Source organism: Myxocyprinus asiaticus, chromosome 15 (genome assembly GCF_019703515.2).
Source record: "Myxocyprinus asiaticus isolate MX2 ecotype Aquarium Trade chromosome 15, UBuf_Myxa_2, whole genome shotgun sequence".
NCBI lineage: Eukaryota > Metazoa > Chordata > Actinopteri > Cypriniformes > Catostomidae > Myxocyprinus > Myxocyprinus asiaticus.
This window is the reverse complement of record NC_059358.1, coordinates 18,580,279-18,595,241: the sequence shown is the minus strand read 5'-3', so window position 1 is coordinate 18,595,241 and position 14,963 is coordinate 18,580,279. Positions and strand designations below refer to the sequence as shown.

The 14,963-nt window shown below is 39.8% G+C and overlaps 1 protein-coding gene across 5 annotated transcripts in view; it reads right to left on the bottom strand.

Annotated features, from left to right (window-relative positions):
* The window catches only part of LOC127452812 (chromodomain-helicase-DNA-binding protein 4-like), a 39,868-nt gene that overhangs the window by 20,384 nt on the left and 4,521 nt on the right, over positions 1 to 14,963 (bottom strand). For all 5 annotated transcript variants that reach the window (XM_051718553.1, XM_051718548.1, XM_051718551.1 and 2 more), the window contains 12 exons: positions 13,971 to 14,086; positions 11,609 to 11,875; positions 7,466 to 7,584; positions 7,044 to 7,342; positions 6,740 to 6,858; positions 6,500 to 6,620; positions 2,245 to 2,414; positions 1,817 to 2,065; positions 1,379 to 1,582; positions 1,014 to 1,225; positions 787 to 918; positions 594 to 690 (listed from right to left, as the gene is read on the bottom strand). In XM_051718553.1, the coding sequence (XP_051574513.1) occupies positions 594 to 690; positions 787 to 918; positions 1,014 to 1,225; positions 1,379 to 1,582; positions 1,817 to 2,065; positions 2,245 to 2,414; positions 6,500 to 6,620; positions 6,740 to 6,858; positions 7,044 to 7,342; positions 7,466 to 7,584; positions 11,609 to 11,875; positions 13,971 to 14,086 (2,105 nt within the window). The remainder of the gene's footprint in view (positions 1 to 593; positions 691 to 786; positions 919 to 1,013; positions 1,226 to 1,378; positions 1,583 to 1,816; positions 2,066 to 2,244; positions 2,415 to 6,499; positions 6,621 to 6,739; positions 6,859 to 7,043; positions 7,343 to 7,465; positions 7,585 to 11,608; positions 11,876 to 13,970; positions 14,087 to 14,963) is intronic.

The following is a 14,963-nucleotide window of genomic DNA, read 5'->3' as shown; positions in this document are numbered from 1 at the left end:
CCTAGGCTAATGACATCAACAAAAGCTAACCTAATAGAGATGCTGAGGAATGACCTCAAGAGAGCCGTTCACACCAGACATCCTCAGAATATGGATGAACTGAAGCAGTACTGTAAGGAAAAATGGTCCAAAATTCCTTCTGAATGTTGTGCAGGTCTAATCCGCAGCTACCGGAAACGCTTGATTGAGGTTATTGTTGCCAAAGGAGGATTGATCAGTTATTAAATCCAAGGGTTCACTTACTTTTTCCAAGCACTGTGAATGTTTAAAGGGATGTGTTCAATAAAGACATGAAAGATTATAATTGTTTATGTGTTGTTAGCTTAAGCACAGTGTTTGTCTATACTTGTGACTGATGAAGATGAGATCACATTTTATGACCAATTAATGCCAAAAACCAGCTAAGTCCAAAGGGTTCACATACTTTTTCTTGCCATTGTAAATGCTGCCACGGTAGGCAGTTCGCTAGGTTTTGGAACATGGCTTATATTTCCAAGGAGCCTAAATATGTAGTTTATTTTTCTCTGCCAAGAGTTAAGGGGATGGAAGCTGATGTTGATCAGGCATGCAAGAGTTGTTCTACTGTTTCTTACATCCACCACAGGATTAACAGGAGGCCTCTCTGTCTTCTTTACTTTCACCTTCTTAAGCTTTTTACCCGGTCTGCCCTCCTCTCCAAGCATAAGTTCCCTAACAAAGAGAAAGATAGAGCCAATATACTGTAATCAGTATTATTTCATACTTGAGAGCATGTGTAAAGTTCTGAAGAGTCCTCTGTGCATGTACCTGTGGTTCCAGTAATGCTGTTTGAAAGTCTCAAAGTCTGGGATGTCCATGTCTTCACACTCCCAGGTTGACTGTTCATATTGCAAATCCCTCCATTTGATCAAATAGTGAACGTTATTTTTCTTATCCACACTGACAGAGAGAAAGAGAGAGAGAGATGAATGCCCAAGTATTTCAGTAGATGCTATTTTCACAGCACATATGCCTCAATATATGACAGCTCTCACCTGTGGTTCAAGATTCGGTGGATGAGGAGCCACTCAAGCTTTACGCCAAAGCGTCCATACTGATCCTCCATACGTGCATAGAAAGGATCTTTATTCTTCCTCTTACAGCTCTTATCCTCATCTCCCTCAGCACCCAGCTCCAGATTGGGGGGCTCCTCCATATCTGTCTTCCGCTGGTAGTTACGGAACATTACTTGACAGTTCAGCTCCAACTACGGCGAGAGAGATAGAGAGAGAGAGAGAGAGAGAAAAAGACATTTCTGATTGGAAGAATTTACTACTAAACGCATCCTCTGAAACACATTTGTGCCTGAATGTCTATGTTCTTCACTTACAAGAAAGTATGTGTTTTATTTGTGTTTTACCTGTAGTTCTTGGACCCAAGAACAGTGCCAGTATGACATGTTACACCACTTTACGAAGAACTCTCTCTCCTTTCGACCAATCATAGGAGGAGGATCCGGGGCGTCAACTGGGAGGTCTGCAGGGCGGGGCACTGGCATAGGGGGAGGGGCTTCACCCCATCGCCAAGTCAGAACTTTCTGGACTTTGCCCTTTAGTGGAAGACTCTGAGAAGGCAAAAAGACATGATATTCTGTAAATTTTTTCAGAATTCAACCAATAAAGCTTGAGACTAAGGCATCTAATAAAGACAGAACCAAGTAGTGAGGAGCAACCTATTCATGGTGAATGAATGACAATTAATTTTAATTCTAAATATTTCAGTATTAGCATATGACAATACAATTTTATGAAGTAAACCAAATGTAAAGGACACAAGCACACTTTACTATCTCTCTCACCAGACAGCGAGGGCAGATCCACTTTCCGTTGGGGATGTCTGGCAGAGGAGGATTGAGACAATGTAAGTGGTAGGACGAGGGGCAGGTGTCACAGCACAGAAGCTCTCCTCCATCTTTACACACCCGACAAAACTCCATGTGATGATCATCCTCCTCTTCTACATCTCCTCCATCTCTTCTTCCATCATCATTATCCTCTTCCGCATCAGAGCTCTCCTCACGAGCCTCCCACTGAATTCCCTCCTTCTCCTGAAAGACATTTACAATGCATTATCAACTGAAATGCAAAAAAAGTAGTCGGAGTACACACACACACACACACACACAGAATTTGGGTTTTACTCAATGTCAATACAACAGAAAAAGGACAGTCATTTTATTTTGGACACAGGTTTGGGACAGTGTTGTTTGAACTGAAGTGTACATACGCAGTGTGGACAACTCCAGGTGCCCTCAGGGGCTCTCTCCATGTCAGGGTCTAGACACACCATGTGATAGGCTCGTGGACAGGTGTCACACAAAATGATCTCCCCGCCTTGTTGACACACCTCACAGTAGTCCTGATGATCAGTCTCATAGCCGTCAGCCTCCTCATCCACTATGAGGGAGAAGGATAAGAAAATATAAATTAGGGATGTGCACGGATGGTCGACATTTAGTTAACCGTTCGATGTGCAACTAATCGAATATCAAAATCACTATTCGGTCATTCTACACGTGCAATAGAGGTATTCAACCTGATCCAAGCTCGACAGTTCCGACAAACCGTCAGGTTTTCCAGCCAGGTTTGGGTCAGATTTTCAAGTATAGGGCGAATATAAGCACCCCAAAGAGGCTATTTAACCACAGCAGTGGAATTCACTCCACGCACATGACAATACTTGCGTTTGCTCCCTCACAGAAATGTGAAGCTGCCCATGTAGAGTGCATATGCTGGCAGTGACGGTTTGATTATTTTTGCTTTACTTTAATGTGAGATTTTATTATTTGAAGATGTATGTATTGTGCTGTTTAGACTCATAGCTCACTGTGCGCTTTATTTTGGGGCTGTTTTGAGTAGTGTTTAAAGAAATTCCATTACAATTAGCATCCTTAATTCCTGCATCCCCGACTCCAGAAGAAAAACCGATTAACCGTTCATGAATCCTTGCAGTTAACCTAATGTTAAAAATGGTTACCGTGCACATCCCTAATATAAATGACAATACAGTGGCCATGCTGGCTGAATCTGACAATATTTAGAGTTCCCACTCTTTTATGAACACCATATTCAAGGACCTTCAAGGACTTTTTTTAAGCACCTTTCATTTCATATCAAGCCCCTGTCAAAATCATGTTCCAGCATACATGGTATAATGAAGGCCTCTTAGATAACAAATCGAACATGATATTTACTGTGTGAACATAACTTTTTATTTAAGCTCAATAGAAATATTATTGGTTACAATTTGTCAATACTCTCAGGCCAACAGTATATCACTTTTCAAAGTATCCATCTAGGACCAAAGGGAAGGGACTTTTCAGTGGACAATTTAGCCAAGCCTAGTGCTTCTTACAAGCCCTGTGTCATTTGAACAAATGAACTGCACAATCATTAAGAAATACTTCTGTTACTATTGTCCCTGCCCATGAGACAGCAGCAGGAGTTAACAGCACACGTTCCAGAGTTTGTGGAATTACTGATCTTTGAATATGTACCCACGCAGGAGAGAGTCCACTAGGGCTGCAAATAATGTTTATTTAAAAAATGGACTAATCTAACAATTATTAGAAAGATTCAATGGCTATTTGGGCGATTATTGCAACGATTAATAAACATCTCTAAACCAACAATTCAGCTTGAACTTAAGTTCCTTTGATCACTGCGCATTTACGCTAAAATTGAAAAGCGTACAATGAGCTGTGGAATGCTGCACGGAAGAGAGGGAGATGCAGTAGTGCCGATTTACTCACGCTGATTCTGGAATTAAAAAGGAAGACAAAATTCCTGATTTCATTTGTACATTTGTGTGGTTTCTTTTACAAATGCTTAACTACTGTACATATTAGCATGAATACATGTGTGGGGGAATTCCCAGCATTATGAACATGTAAATGGCGGGAGTGATTAAACTTGTGCACAATACCCGCACGCATGCTGCGAGTATGTGTAACAGAGAGCAGCGCATGCAGACTAATTAACCAACTGCAGCCCTTGCGGTTTGATAATCGCACTAGTTTCATACAGGTTTTCAGCTTTAAAAATGTTATGTTTTTAGGACACTGTGTTAAGTAGTTGAAACTGCAGTTGAAAATCGGGTCTCAAGATCCCTGAATTCTGTCATAGGTGTGTCTTATTATGAAGGCTTGTTGCTAGGTAGGACGTGTCCTCTGTAGGCAGCGGTATACAAAGCATCCTCAACTTAGTGTTAGCTTTCTAAAACAAGATGGCCTTCGTAGGACAAACAGAAACAGAAAGGATCATGGTTGCTCTGACAGCACACCTCGCTCTCAACCAGCTAAACTTTAGGAGAGTTATAACGATGTAGAGATGTGACTCGTTAGTACATGTACTTCAAACTTGAACAGCTCCAATGATAGGAAAATATATACTTTATTATGGAATTTACATACAGGTCAGGAGGCAGGGAAATTTCAATAGGGTCCAAAACTTTCAAGCTCAAATAACATATAAAGGCAGCATAAAAGTAATTCTTATGCCTCCAGTGGTTAAATCCATGTCTTCAGAAGCAATATCTTAGATGTGGGTGAGAAACAGATCAATATGCAAGTCATTTTTTTTTATAAATCTCCACTTTCAAACAGTCCTCCTAAGCACTCTTCTCTCCTAAGAGTTCTTTTGTTTTTGGCTAATCGCATTCTTCGTGCATATCGCCACCTATTGGGTGAATTTATAGTAACAAAGGACTTCGATATTGATTTTTTTCTTACCCACACCTATCATATCACTTCTAAAGACACATATTTAGCCACTGGAGTTGTATGGGATAGTTTTATACTGCCTTTATGTGCTTTTTTGGAGTTTCTAAGATTTGGAACCTGATAACTTGCATTGTATGGACCTACAGAGATGAGATAGTCTACTAAAAACCTTTGTTTGTGTTCATCAGAAGAAAGAAAGTCATACACATCTGGGATGGCATGAGGGTGAGTAAATAATGAGAGAATTTGTATTTTTAGGTGAACTATTAATTTAAATCGACAACCCTGATTTTGAAACTTAAGTCACACTGAAAAATGTATGAATGTCACTGCATTAGATAACAAAGAAGACTTAGTCTGAGAGTTGCTTAGGACTTTGATCCCGACAGGGAAAATTATTTAAGAGTAAATCTGAGTGTGGTAAGGACAATAATAGCCCTTTTCCACCGAAAATTCTCATGCCGAGCCTATGCTCCGCTGGTTCACGGCTGGGGCAATCTAGAGCCTATCGTAAACCGGCCGCACTTTTCCACTGACCCGAGAGCCGAACGGTGACGTAACGGGTTACTGTCTATGTGGTAGTTTCACGTGACTACCTCAAACATAAATAAACAAAACACGTTACAGTGTGTTTGTATACAGCTTTTCCTCATGCTTTTGAGGACATATTTAAACATATGGATTAATGCAATCCATCGTTATTACATTGCTCAACAAGATTGTCAGAGACGACATCTATGCTAAAGATGACAGGTAATGTAATTACATTATATTGTATGAACTATGGCTTAACTTGCTAAGTTCTGTATACTGTTACAGTGGAATCATTTTTAACATTGGTGTAGCAGATGGTTGTATTTGGATTTTTGCCATAGCATATAATATTACTGATTGAGAATCCCACCGTTTTACTTAACAGATAGCCGCGATCTTCCAAACTTAGTGAGTAGCTGGTCAAAAATCCCCTTACATAACAAAACGATGCACAAAATAAGATGACAACAGTGTAAGAAAAGCTAACAAAGTTGGCAAATATAAGAACTTACTGAGATGAGCTGCAGAGGACACCAGCGATTCACTGTTTATCACAAGAGTTACTGGCTGAATTCAATGCCCCAGTTAGTTAGCAGGCTGGTCGGTGTCCGAGTCCAAAACATCGTTGCTCCGTCCACTGTCGCTTTTGCTTATGTCTTTCTTATGGTCCCTGTACTCCCTTAAGTGTTTTTCAGTTTGTTTATGATTTGGTCAATTGTCCGATTGAAGGCAGTGTGCATCATTTTGTGCTGTATATTCATTCTCGTAGAGTATTTTTTTCCTTTGCGATCTCTCTAGATTATCTCGGATCTTCGTAAATATCATATTGCAAGTAGAGCATTTGTTTCGTCGTGTTACCTGGATGCTTTTGATGTCTGAAAATTTTGTGGGTTTTTTATTGTTGTTATAGAGCGAAGAAGTACGCCTTGCTGCAGACGGTAGCTACTGTTGTTGTTTGGGAAAACTTTACAATGGTGACAAAACATTATCCCGCCCTCTGTCCCCTGACGTAATCGGTTCCTGCGTAGAGACCAGCAAGCTTTTGGGGCTGGTGTCAAACCAGGTTTTCGGCCCGGGACGGCCTTTTCTGCGGTGGAAATGTGCGGAACAGTTCGAGAATCTGCACTGGCCCAGGAACCCGCACACAAACAATGTCGGTGGAAAAGGGCTATAAAGGGTGAAGGTGTTTGGCACACTTAAACTGAGTTTTTGCTCTCTGTGACTCACCTCTTTTCTTTTTCTTGGAGCTCTTGGATTTCTTACTTTTGGACCGGCTGCCACGACTGTTGGAACCATCACTGACAGAGAAACTGTCAAAATCGCTCTCACCTTCATCGTCCTCACCACTCTGAGAGAACAAAGGATGGGGGGTATAAAAAATAATGTGGTGAGTATAGTTTGGCTGGTCTCTGATGCTGCTTTGTGTAGAAGTAAATATGGGCAGGCATGAACGGAATGGATACAAACGGAGGAACGTTTTCTCTTGAAGTTGCCCAGCTTAATCTTGAGTGGAGCCACTTTCTTCGCTTTAGACTTTTTGTCCTGGGGCTTTGGGGTGGGTTTGGACCTCCTTCGTGCATTTGGGCCTAAAGCACATATATACATGACACATAATGTTGAGTAGGTTAAACATACATACATTTAACACATTAAAAAAAATCCATCTTCATTCTCTTCTCATTTTGTCAGTCATAACTCTCTGATACTGTCACTTTAATTTCCAACCAAATACCAAATCTACACTTGTCTCTTTTTTTTCACTCTTGCTGACCTTTGCCCTCTTTGGTCTTGGCTTTCCGTAGGGGGACAGCTGGGGGCTGTTGGGGTGGAGGGGCCGGCGCAGCAGGAGCTGCTGTCGGTGTGGGCGTGGCCACAGGTGCTGCCCCTCCTCCATCCACCCTGGTCACCATACTCTCCACTGCAGCAGCTACATTGGCAGCTGCCAGGGCTGCGTTGGCGCTCGCTGAGCCTCGCATGGGGTTATTAGTGCTGAACTCCCGCCATTTAGCTCCCAAAACCACCATCATCTTTGACACAGCGATCTTAGGGTTTTTAGCAGCTATAAGAGGCCTAAACAGAAGGAAAGACAAAGACCCATTTTAGACCAGCCACACAGGATATATCTGGATGTTTACATGAGGCAATACCAGAAATAGGACAAACCAGACAGAAAAAGAACCTGCATTTTTCTACCTGACAAACTGGCTGAAAGCTTTGTAATTGGTGAGAGAGGTGTAGTCCTCCTGGGTGAAGGTGTAGTAGATGTCTTTCATTCCCCAGTCTGCTAATAGCTGAGAGGAGGACTTGGGCTCCTGTGAAGGGAGAGGATAACAGATGAAGAACACTGGACAATGCAATCATAAGGGGAACCAGACACATATTGCATTATTCGACCTGTACTTCATCCAAAAACTGACTAATATACCAATATTAATATAAATTAAAAAAAGATAAGATGAAAATGCAAAAAAAATAAAACTTTTGAAAACCTTCAAAAACCAAACCAAAAATCAGGATTTTCATGCCAACAAAGTAGGCAGTGAAAACATAGGCAAGTTTCGATATTAAGCTTTTCCAGGAACTGACTGTTTACTTGTCCGAATGCTTAAGTCTTCAGTGCACCAACATTATTAGCAAAACAGTTTTTTTGTATTAGGCTTTGATGTAGCTTTGTTTCTGTGAAATCAAACACTGCTTCAGAGACGCCTTAAATATTGCAATTGTCATGACAACATTGAATTGTTTATTGTCGACTGTGCACAAGAATCAAAAATCAACTTTCAAGTAGGGGTGTCCTGATTCCATATTTTTGAGAATGAGTACCAATACTTCCTTTTTCGGTACTTGCCGTTACGATACATGTTTTTTTTCTGAACTCCATAATAAACAGTTTGTTTCAATGTTATCATCATAATGGTGTCCAAATAAATGTATTCATTTTTTTTATCAAATGAAGTGCTTAATAACACAGAACCTCACAGCACAATCCAAAATACAACATTGGAGTTATTTTTGTCTAATAAAGTGCTGCATAACAGAGCATCACAGACAGGGGCATAGCAGTCGCTTTAAAAGTGTGTGTGTGTGTGTGTGTGTGTGTGGGGGGGGGGGGTGGTCACAGCTATCAGTAGGTGGCTTGCACAGACCCAACACTTACAGTGCAGTATTAATATAGTATATATTAATATATAAGTATGATATAAGCATTATATTAATATATACTGCACTTAATATATATACTTATAATTTTTGTTGCATTTTAAAGATTCAAGTATTGCAAAATTAGCTGTAAAAATAAAGGGCATCTTCTGGAGCACTTGCTTCTGTTACACATGACAATAAATGACTGAATAAATTATTTAATCAATTACAAAAATGACAACTGTGCATGTGCACAATTTTATTTTTTACTCTGTGCTTGTGCATTATGGGATTTAAATGTATCCAAGTGCCAAGAGTGTTTTGACTACCTTCACCAAAATTCGTTCAAATCCATTTAATCATTCGTTCAGTGACCATATCTGTTGATGCCAGAAGGTGGTGACAAATGAGTGTCTTGTGTGAAATGAGTTAGTCACTGAATCAACGATCAAAACAAAATGAATCCTTTAAAATGTGTATGTCTACAGACCAACAAAGAGAATTTAGTTGAGGTTTTAAGCATTATAAGAACAAAGCAAATCTATCATTTCCCTACAGTTTGTGAGCTGCTGAGCATGAACTTCATCAAAAGACAACAATATCCTTATAATAATTATGAGTTTCAATAACATCTGTACGTTTTCATGTATAAAAAAAACGTGTCTACATATCTATTCACTTCAGTAAAATGCCCAAGTGTTCAAAGAACACAGCAGATCTACATTTTTTCCTAGTTTGTCGACTGCACACCAACATAAAGATAAAAAACAGGAGCTGATATAAAAATTTAACACAGATCTAGTAATCTGCTTAAATTGTCAAAAACAACTGATCAAACTATTACCTCACAAACATAATGTTAAAAGCATAACTTAATGAAGACTCATGCGCTGATATAAACTCCACTTACAATGTGTGCTTAAAAGAAGGATTGTTCTTTTTTTCAGTAGTGCATTTCACATAATACTGCCATTAAAGAACGATATGCCGATAAATAACTCCCGTTTGTGTGTTCCTCATCTGTAGACTATTAATTTAGATCAACATCAATGCCGATAAAATCATGAATAAATGAGTATTGTTGAAAGCAATTTTGTAGAAATTAACAGAGCCGCGTTTATTAGACTGTCTGACTGATGGCCTATTACATAAGTGTTGTTTCAACTCATGAAACTCACCAGTGATTGGCTGGATGGTTGCTCAATCAGCGCAAAGTAACAAAACGCAAAGAATACTGTATACAAATCCATCATTTGGACTTGATATGGGTTTAGCTTGAAAAAGTGCGGGGGACAAAATCACCTTTTTAAAGAGTGTGGGGGACGTCCCGCCCATGTCCCCCGTGGCTGCTATGCCCTTGATCACAGATGTGTGATATTGCTTAAATATAATACAATTACTATTGATTTATTAGTAGTAGTAGCAGCAGTAGTATTACGGTGAATATTACATTACTATACGGTAGTGTTATATTTCTGTCATACTTTTTTCCCCATTTAAATTTAGCTTTTATTTTGGCAGAAGCTTTAATTTTGGAGTTTCTGTGTGTTTTTGACTGCAGCTTTTCACTTCTGAAAAAGCAGTTAAAAAAAAAAGTGATTATTAAACTGCAAAAATTTATTATTTAATTTTATTTAATTAAATAAATATATATGTAGTCTGCATGCGCCTCACGCTACATAATTAATTAGCACTCTGCTCGCTGTCATCTTCAACAAAGGGAGCACACAATGCTCATGATGGTGTTTTCCGTGTATGAGCAGCCAGCACCACACCGGCACAACACCGCCTCCACACATTCACAAGCACTTACATTTGAAGCGCACAGCACACGCGAACAACGAAATTATCTCATTAAATTGCAGCCTTTGCAGTTTAATAATCACACTAGCACATTACGTGATTTTAATTTGTGCACTGAATTTTTACAGAATTACATGTTAGACCCATTACCGGCTAAACTCCTAAAAGAGGTGATTCTTGTAATCTCAGAACATCTTAATATTATTAGGGTATGTCCCAAGAAACTTTAAACTGGCAGTTATCAAACCACTTATCAAGAAACCACAGCTTGATCCAGGAGAATTGGCTAATTATAGAATCACAACACTTCTCTTATTCTTTAACCCTGCTTTAAAGCGAATGGCATCTATGCTAATTTTATTCTTTCTTTCCCTGTCTAAACCTCAGGATTATATCCCGAGGTTACCAGACCCTGCCAGATCCATCTCTGGTCCTGCCTGATATCCTACTCCCACTGTGTCACTAAGTGATGATGACCAGCTGCAGTATGTGCCAGCCAGACTTCACTTCAGTCTACTAAGATGGACTTCACAGAGGATGAATTGATTCAAAGACATGGGATTCTTCATGAGCCACTGTCCAAAGCATGGGCTCAGGATGGAGTCCACCAAAATTACCTGCCATAAGCTTCCAGCCGGACTGCAATGCTCCTCACTGAATTATATCTATATCAACTTGGTCAAAGTAGGGACAACCCTCTCTTAAAAAAATTCAATACATAGAAAATGAATTAAATTAACAAAAGCCTTCATCGGCCAAAATCAAAGGACAATGCATCTCCGTGTATTTCCTCAGTTAATTCGGGATGACTTCAAGGACTTTAACATTAAAACGTATAGTTCATACAAAATCATTTTGTTTAATCATTGACCCACAACACTTACTTAGTTTACTCATTTTAACCACTAATAGTTCTAAACATAACTAATATTGGCATTATATTCATTCATTTTCTGTTATAGCATAATTTCATGTACAGCGGCTTTGAAACAATGCCTGCTGTGAAAAGCGCTATACAAATAAATTTTACTTGACTTGACTTGACATTTGAATGTCAGATGGTATCGGCTTTTTGTATCTGAGCATTTGTACGAGCATGAGTACAAGTACATGAGGGTGTATTGGACCCGACTGCGATACCAATACTGGTATTGGGACATCCCTACTTTCAAGCATGCACAACACATGGTTTTCCATTATTGTGATTCCAGTCTAAGTATATTTATATTTGTGCTGCACTAAAAATGCGTTAACGTCCTCTACGATGCTTCAAATGCGCCTTCTTTGGTTGTCCGATTGGATTTGTTTCACTTGTCCAAATTTGTTTTGTGGTTATCCCAGACAATAGGAGGTTTTAGGTTTAACAGCATCCACCCATCTGCCACACCTTACCTGCCCATCATCATCATCGTCATCATCATCTTCCTCCTCAGGCTCTGGATCTTTACGTTTGCTTTTTCCTCCAGATGAGCTGCCAACCTTCTCTCCTGCTGAACCCTTCTTCCTTTCCTTGGAGGAGCTTGATCTCTTTTTCTTCTTCTTGCTCGGTGCATAATCACTTCCTTCACTCTCAGATCGCACCCCTCTGTCCTCCTCTTCTTCTTCCTCTCCAACCATTCTGATCGCTTCCATCACTTCAGGAGAGCTGACAGGAACTTCCTGGACCACAGAATCCATGCAAGGAAAGATGACATGTATAAGATCTGACAGGGATGAACCCTTAAATTCACTGCTTGATCCTAACATCACGTTAACTGTTCTAAACATGTTTAACCTTTCTGAAAAGTCCCACTTAACCAGGTGGTGGTGTAGGCTGGTTAGTGCTGGTTTGACTCTTGTCTAGCTGGTAGCCCAGCAAAGTAATGCTATTCACCAGCAAACTTTAACTGGTGAAACTGGTCGACCAGTGTGGTAAAGACATGCTGGTTAAAGGATTACTGTAGTTCAGCCAAAAATTATAACTCATCATTTACTCATCCTTATGTCATCTCAAACTCGGTTTTCTTTTTTCCGAGGAACACAAACAAAGACATTTTGATGGAGATAGGATGTATGTTTATCCACACGATGCAAGTGAATGTCGACCAAAACTTTAAAGCTCCAAAAAGCACATAAAGGAAGCATAAATGTAATCCGTATGACCCCAGCAGTTTAATCCAAATCTCCCGAAGCGATGATATCGATTTTTGGTGAAAACAGACCAAACTATATCTCCTTTTTCATACATCTCGCCAATGCAGTCTCTAGACACCATCATGATTTCAAGCTCGACTATACTTCCTAGTGCTTGACGTATGCGCAGAGCGCTAGATGGCGCTAGGAAGTGTAAACAAGCTTGAAATTATGATCACCAAGGAGACTGCTGATGTCAAGATTTATAGTGAAAAAGGAATTATATTTTGGTGAATCCTCACCCAAACTTGATTGGGTCACTTCAAAAAACTTGGATTAAAACACAGGAGTCATATGGATTAACTTTATGCTGCATTTATGTCCTTTTAGAGCTTGAAACTTTGGTCACCATTCACTTGCATTGTATGGACAAAGAGACCTATATCCTATATACATTAAAATATCTTTGTTTGTGTTCCAAGGAAGAAGACATACGAGGTTGAGACGAGATAAGGTTGAGTAAATGATGAGAATGATCATCATTTACGATTATTTTTTGGTGAACTATTCATTTAAGCTGGTCAAAAGTCTTGTAGGAACACTGGAACACCAGTACACTACCATCTTGCTTGTGGACCGGCATTCAAAACACAACATACATTGATCAGCCATAACATTAATACCACCTGCCTAATATCATGTAGGTACCCCTAGTGCTGCTAAAACAGCGCCAACCCGCATCTCAGAATAGCATTCTGAGATGCTATTAATCTCACCACAATTGTACAGAGCGGTTATCTGAGTTACCGCAGACTGTTGTTCGTGAAAATCCCAGGAGATCAGCAGTTACAGAAATACTCAAACCAGCCCATCTGGCACCAACAATCATGTCACGTTCCAAATCACTGCGATCACATTTTCTCCCCATTCTGATGGTTGATGTGAACATTAACTAAAGCTGCTGACCCGTATCTGTATGATTTTATGCACTGCACTGCTGCCACACAATTGGCTGATTAGATAATCGCATGGATGATTGTTGGTGCCAGATGGGCTGGTTTGAGTATTTCTGTAACTGCTGATCTCCTGGGATTCTCATACACAACAGTCTCTAGAATTTACTCAGAATGGTGCCAAAAACAAAAATCCAGTGAACGGAAGTTCTGCGCACGGAAATGCCTTGTTGATGAGAGAGGTCAACAGAGAATGGCCAGACTGGCTCAAACTGACAATGTCTACGGTAACTCATATAACCGCTCTGTACAATTGTGGTGAGAAGAATGGCATCTCAGAATGCTACTCTGAGATGCGGGTTGGTGCTGTTTTGGCGGAACGAGGGGGACCTACACAATATTAGGCAGGTGGTTTTAATGTAAATGGCTGATTGGTGTATGCTGGTGACCAGCTATGCTGTTTTTTCTGCAGGGATTATGAATATCAATGGCAAATAATGGTTTATGTGGGACAGTAAAAGTGAAATCAAATTCCATCTGAGCTTTTCTGCCCTGAGCTGTTTTATACATACTGGCACTGTTTTACAGCAAATCATTTGGTTCTGAATAGCAATTTTAAGGTCCATTCCATGGGTGTGAAAGTCATATAAAATCTTGGACCATCTGGATGCAAGAGGTGCTCCACTAACCTCTCTGAGGGCTTTCTGTCGTTTGCTGGTCCTACTTTCACGACTTTTCTTTGCCTTCTTCTTCTTTTTGGATTTGGGAGCCTCTATCTCTGGCATCGGTTCATCTGCATCTTCATCTGTCCAAAACACAGCCAAGCATGCACACAATTGGGCATAAAACGTAAAAAAGCGTAAGAATGCTCTTAAAGTAATAGTTTACACAAAAATGAAAATTCTCATTATACAGTTGAAGTCAGAAGTTTACATACACTTAGGTTCATTAAAACTTTATAAAAAAAAAAATAAAAAAAACTTAACCACTCCACATATTTCATATTAGCAAACTATAGTTTTGGCAAGTCGTTTAGGACATGTACTTTGTGCAAGACACAAATAATTTTTCCAACAATTGATTACGGACAGATTGTTTCACTTTAAATTGACTATATCACAATTCCAGTGGGTCACAAGTTTACATACACTAAGTTAACTGTGCTTTTAAGTAGCTTGGAAAATTCCAGAAAATGGGGTCATTAGGCAATTAGCTTCTGATAGGCTAATTGGAGTCAATTGGAGGTGTACCTAAGGATGTATTTTAAGGCCTACCTTCAAACTCAGTGCCTCTTTGCTTGACATCATGGGAAAATCAAAAGAAATCAGCCAAGACCCCAGAAACAAATTTGTGGATCTCCACAAGTCTGGCAATTTCCAAATGCCTGAAGGTACCACGTTCATCTGTACAAACAATAGTACGCAAGTATAAACAGCATGGGACCACGCAGCCATCATACCGCTCAGGAAGGAGAAGCATTCTGTCTCCTAGAGATTAATGTAGTTTGGTGCAAAAAGTGCAAATCAATCCCAGAACAACAGCAAAGGACCTTGTGAAGATGCTAGAGGAAACAGGTAGACAAGTATCTATATCCACAGTAAAACAAGTCCTATATCGCTCAGTAAGGAAGAAGCCACTGCTCCTAAACTGTCATAAAAAAGCCAGACTATAGTTTGCAAGTG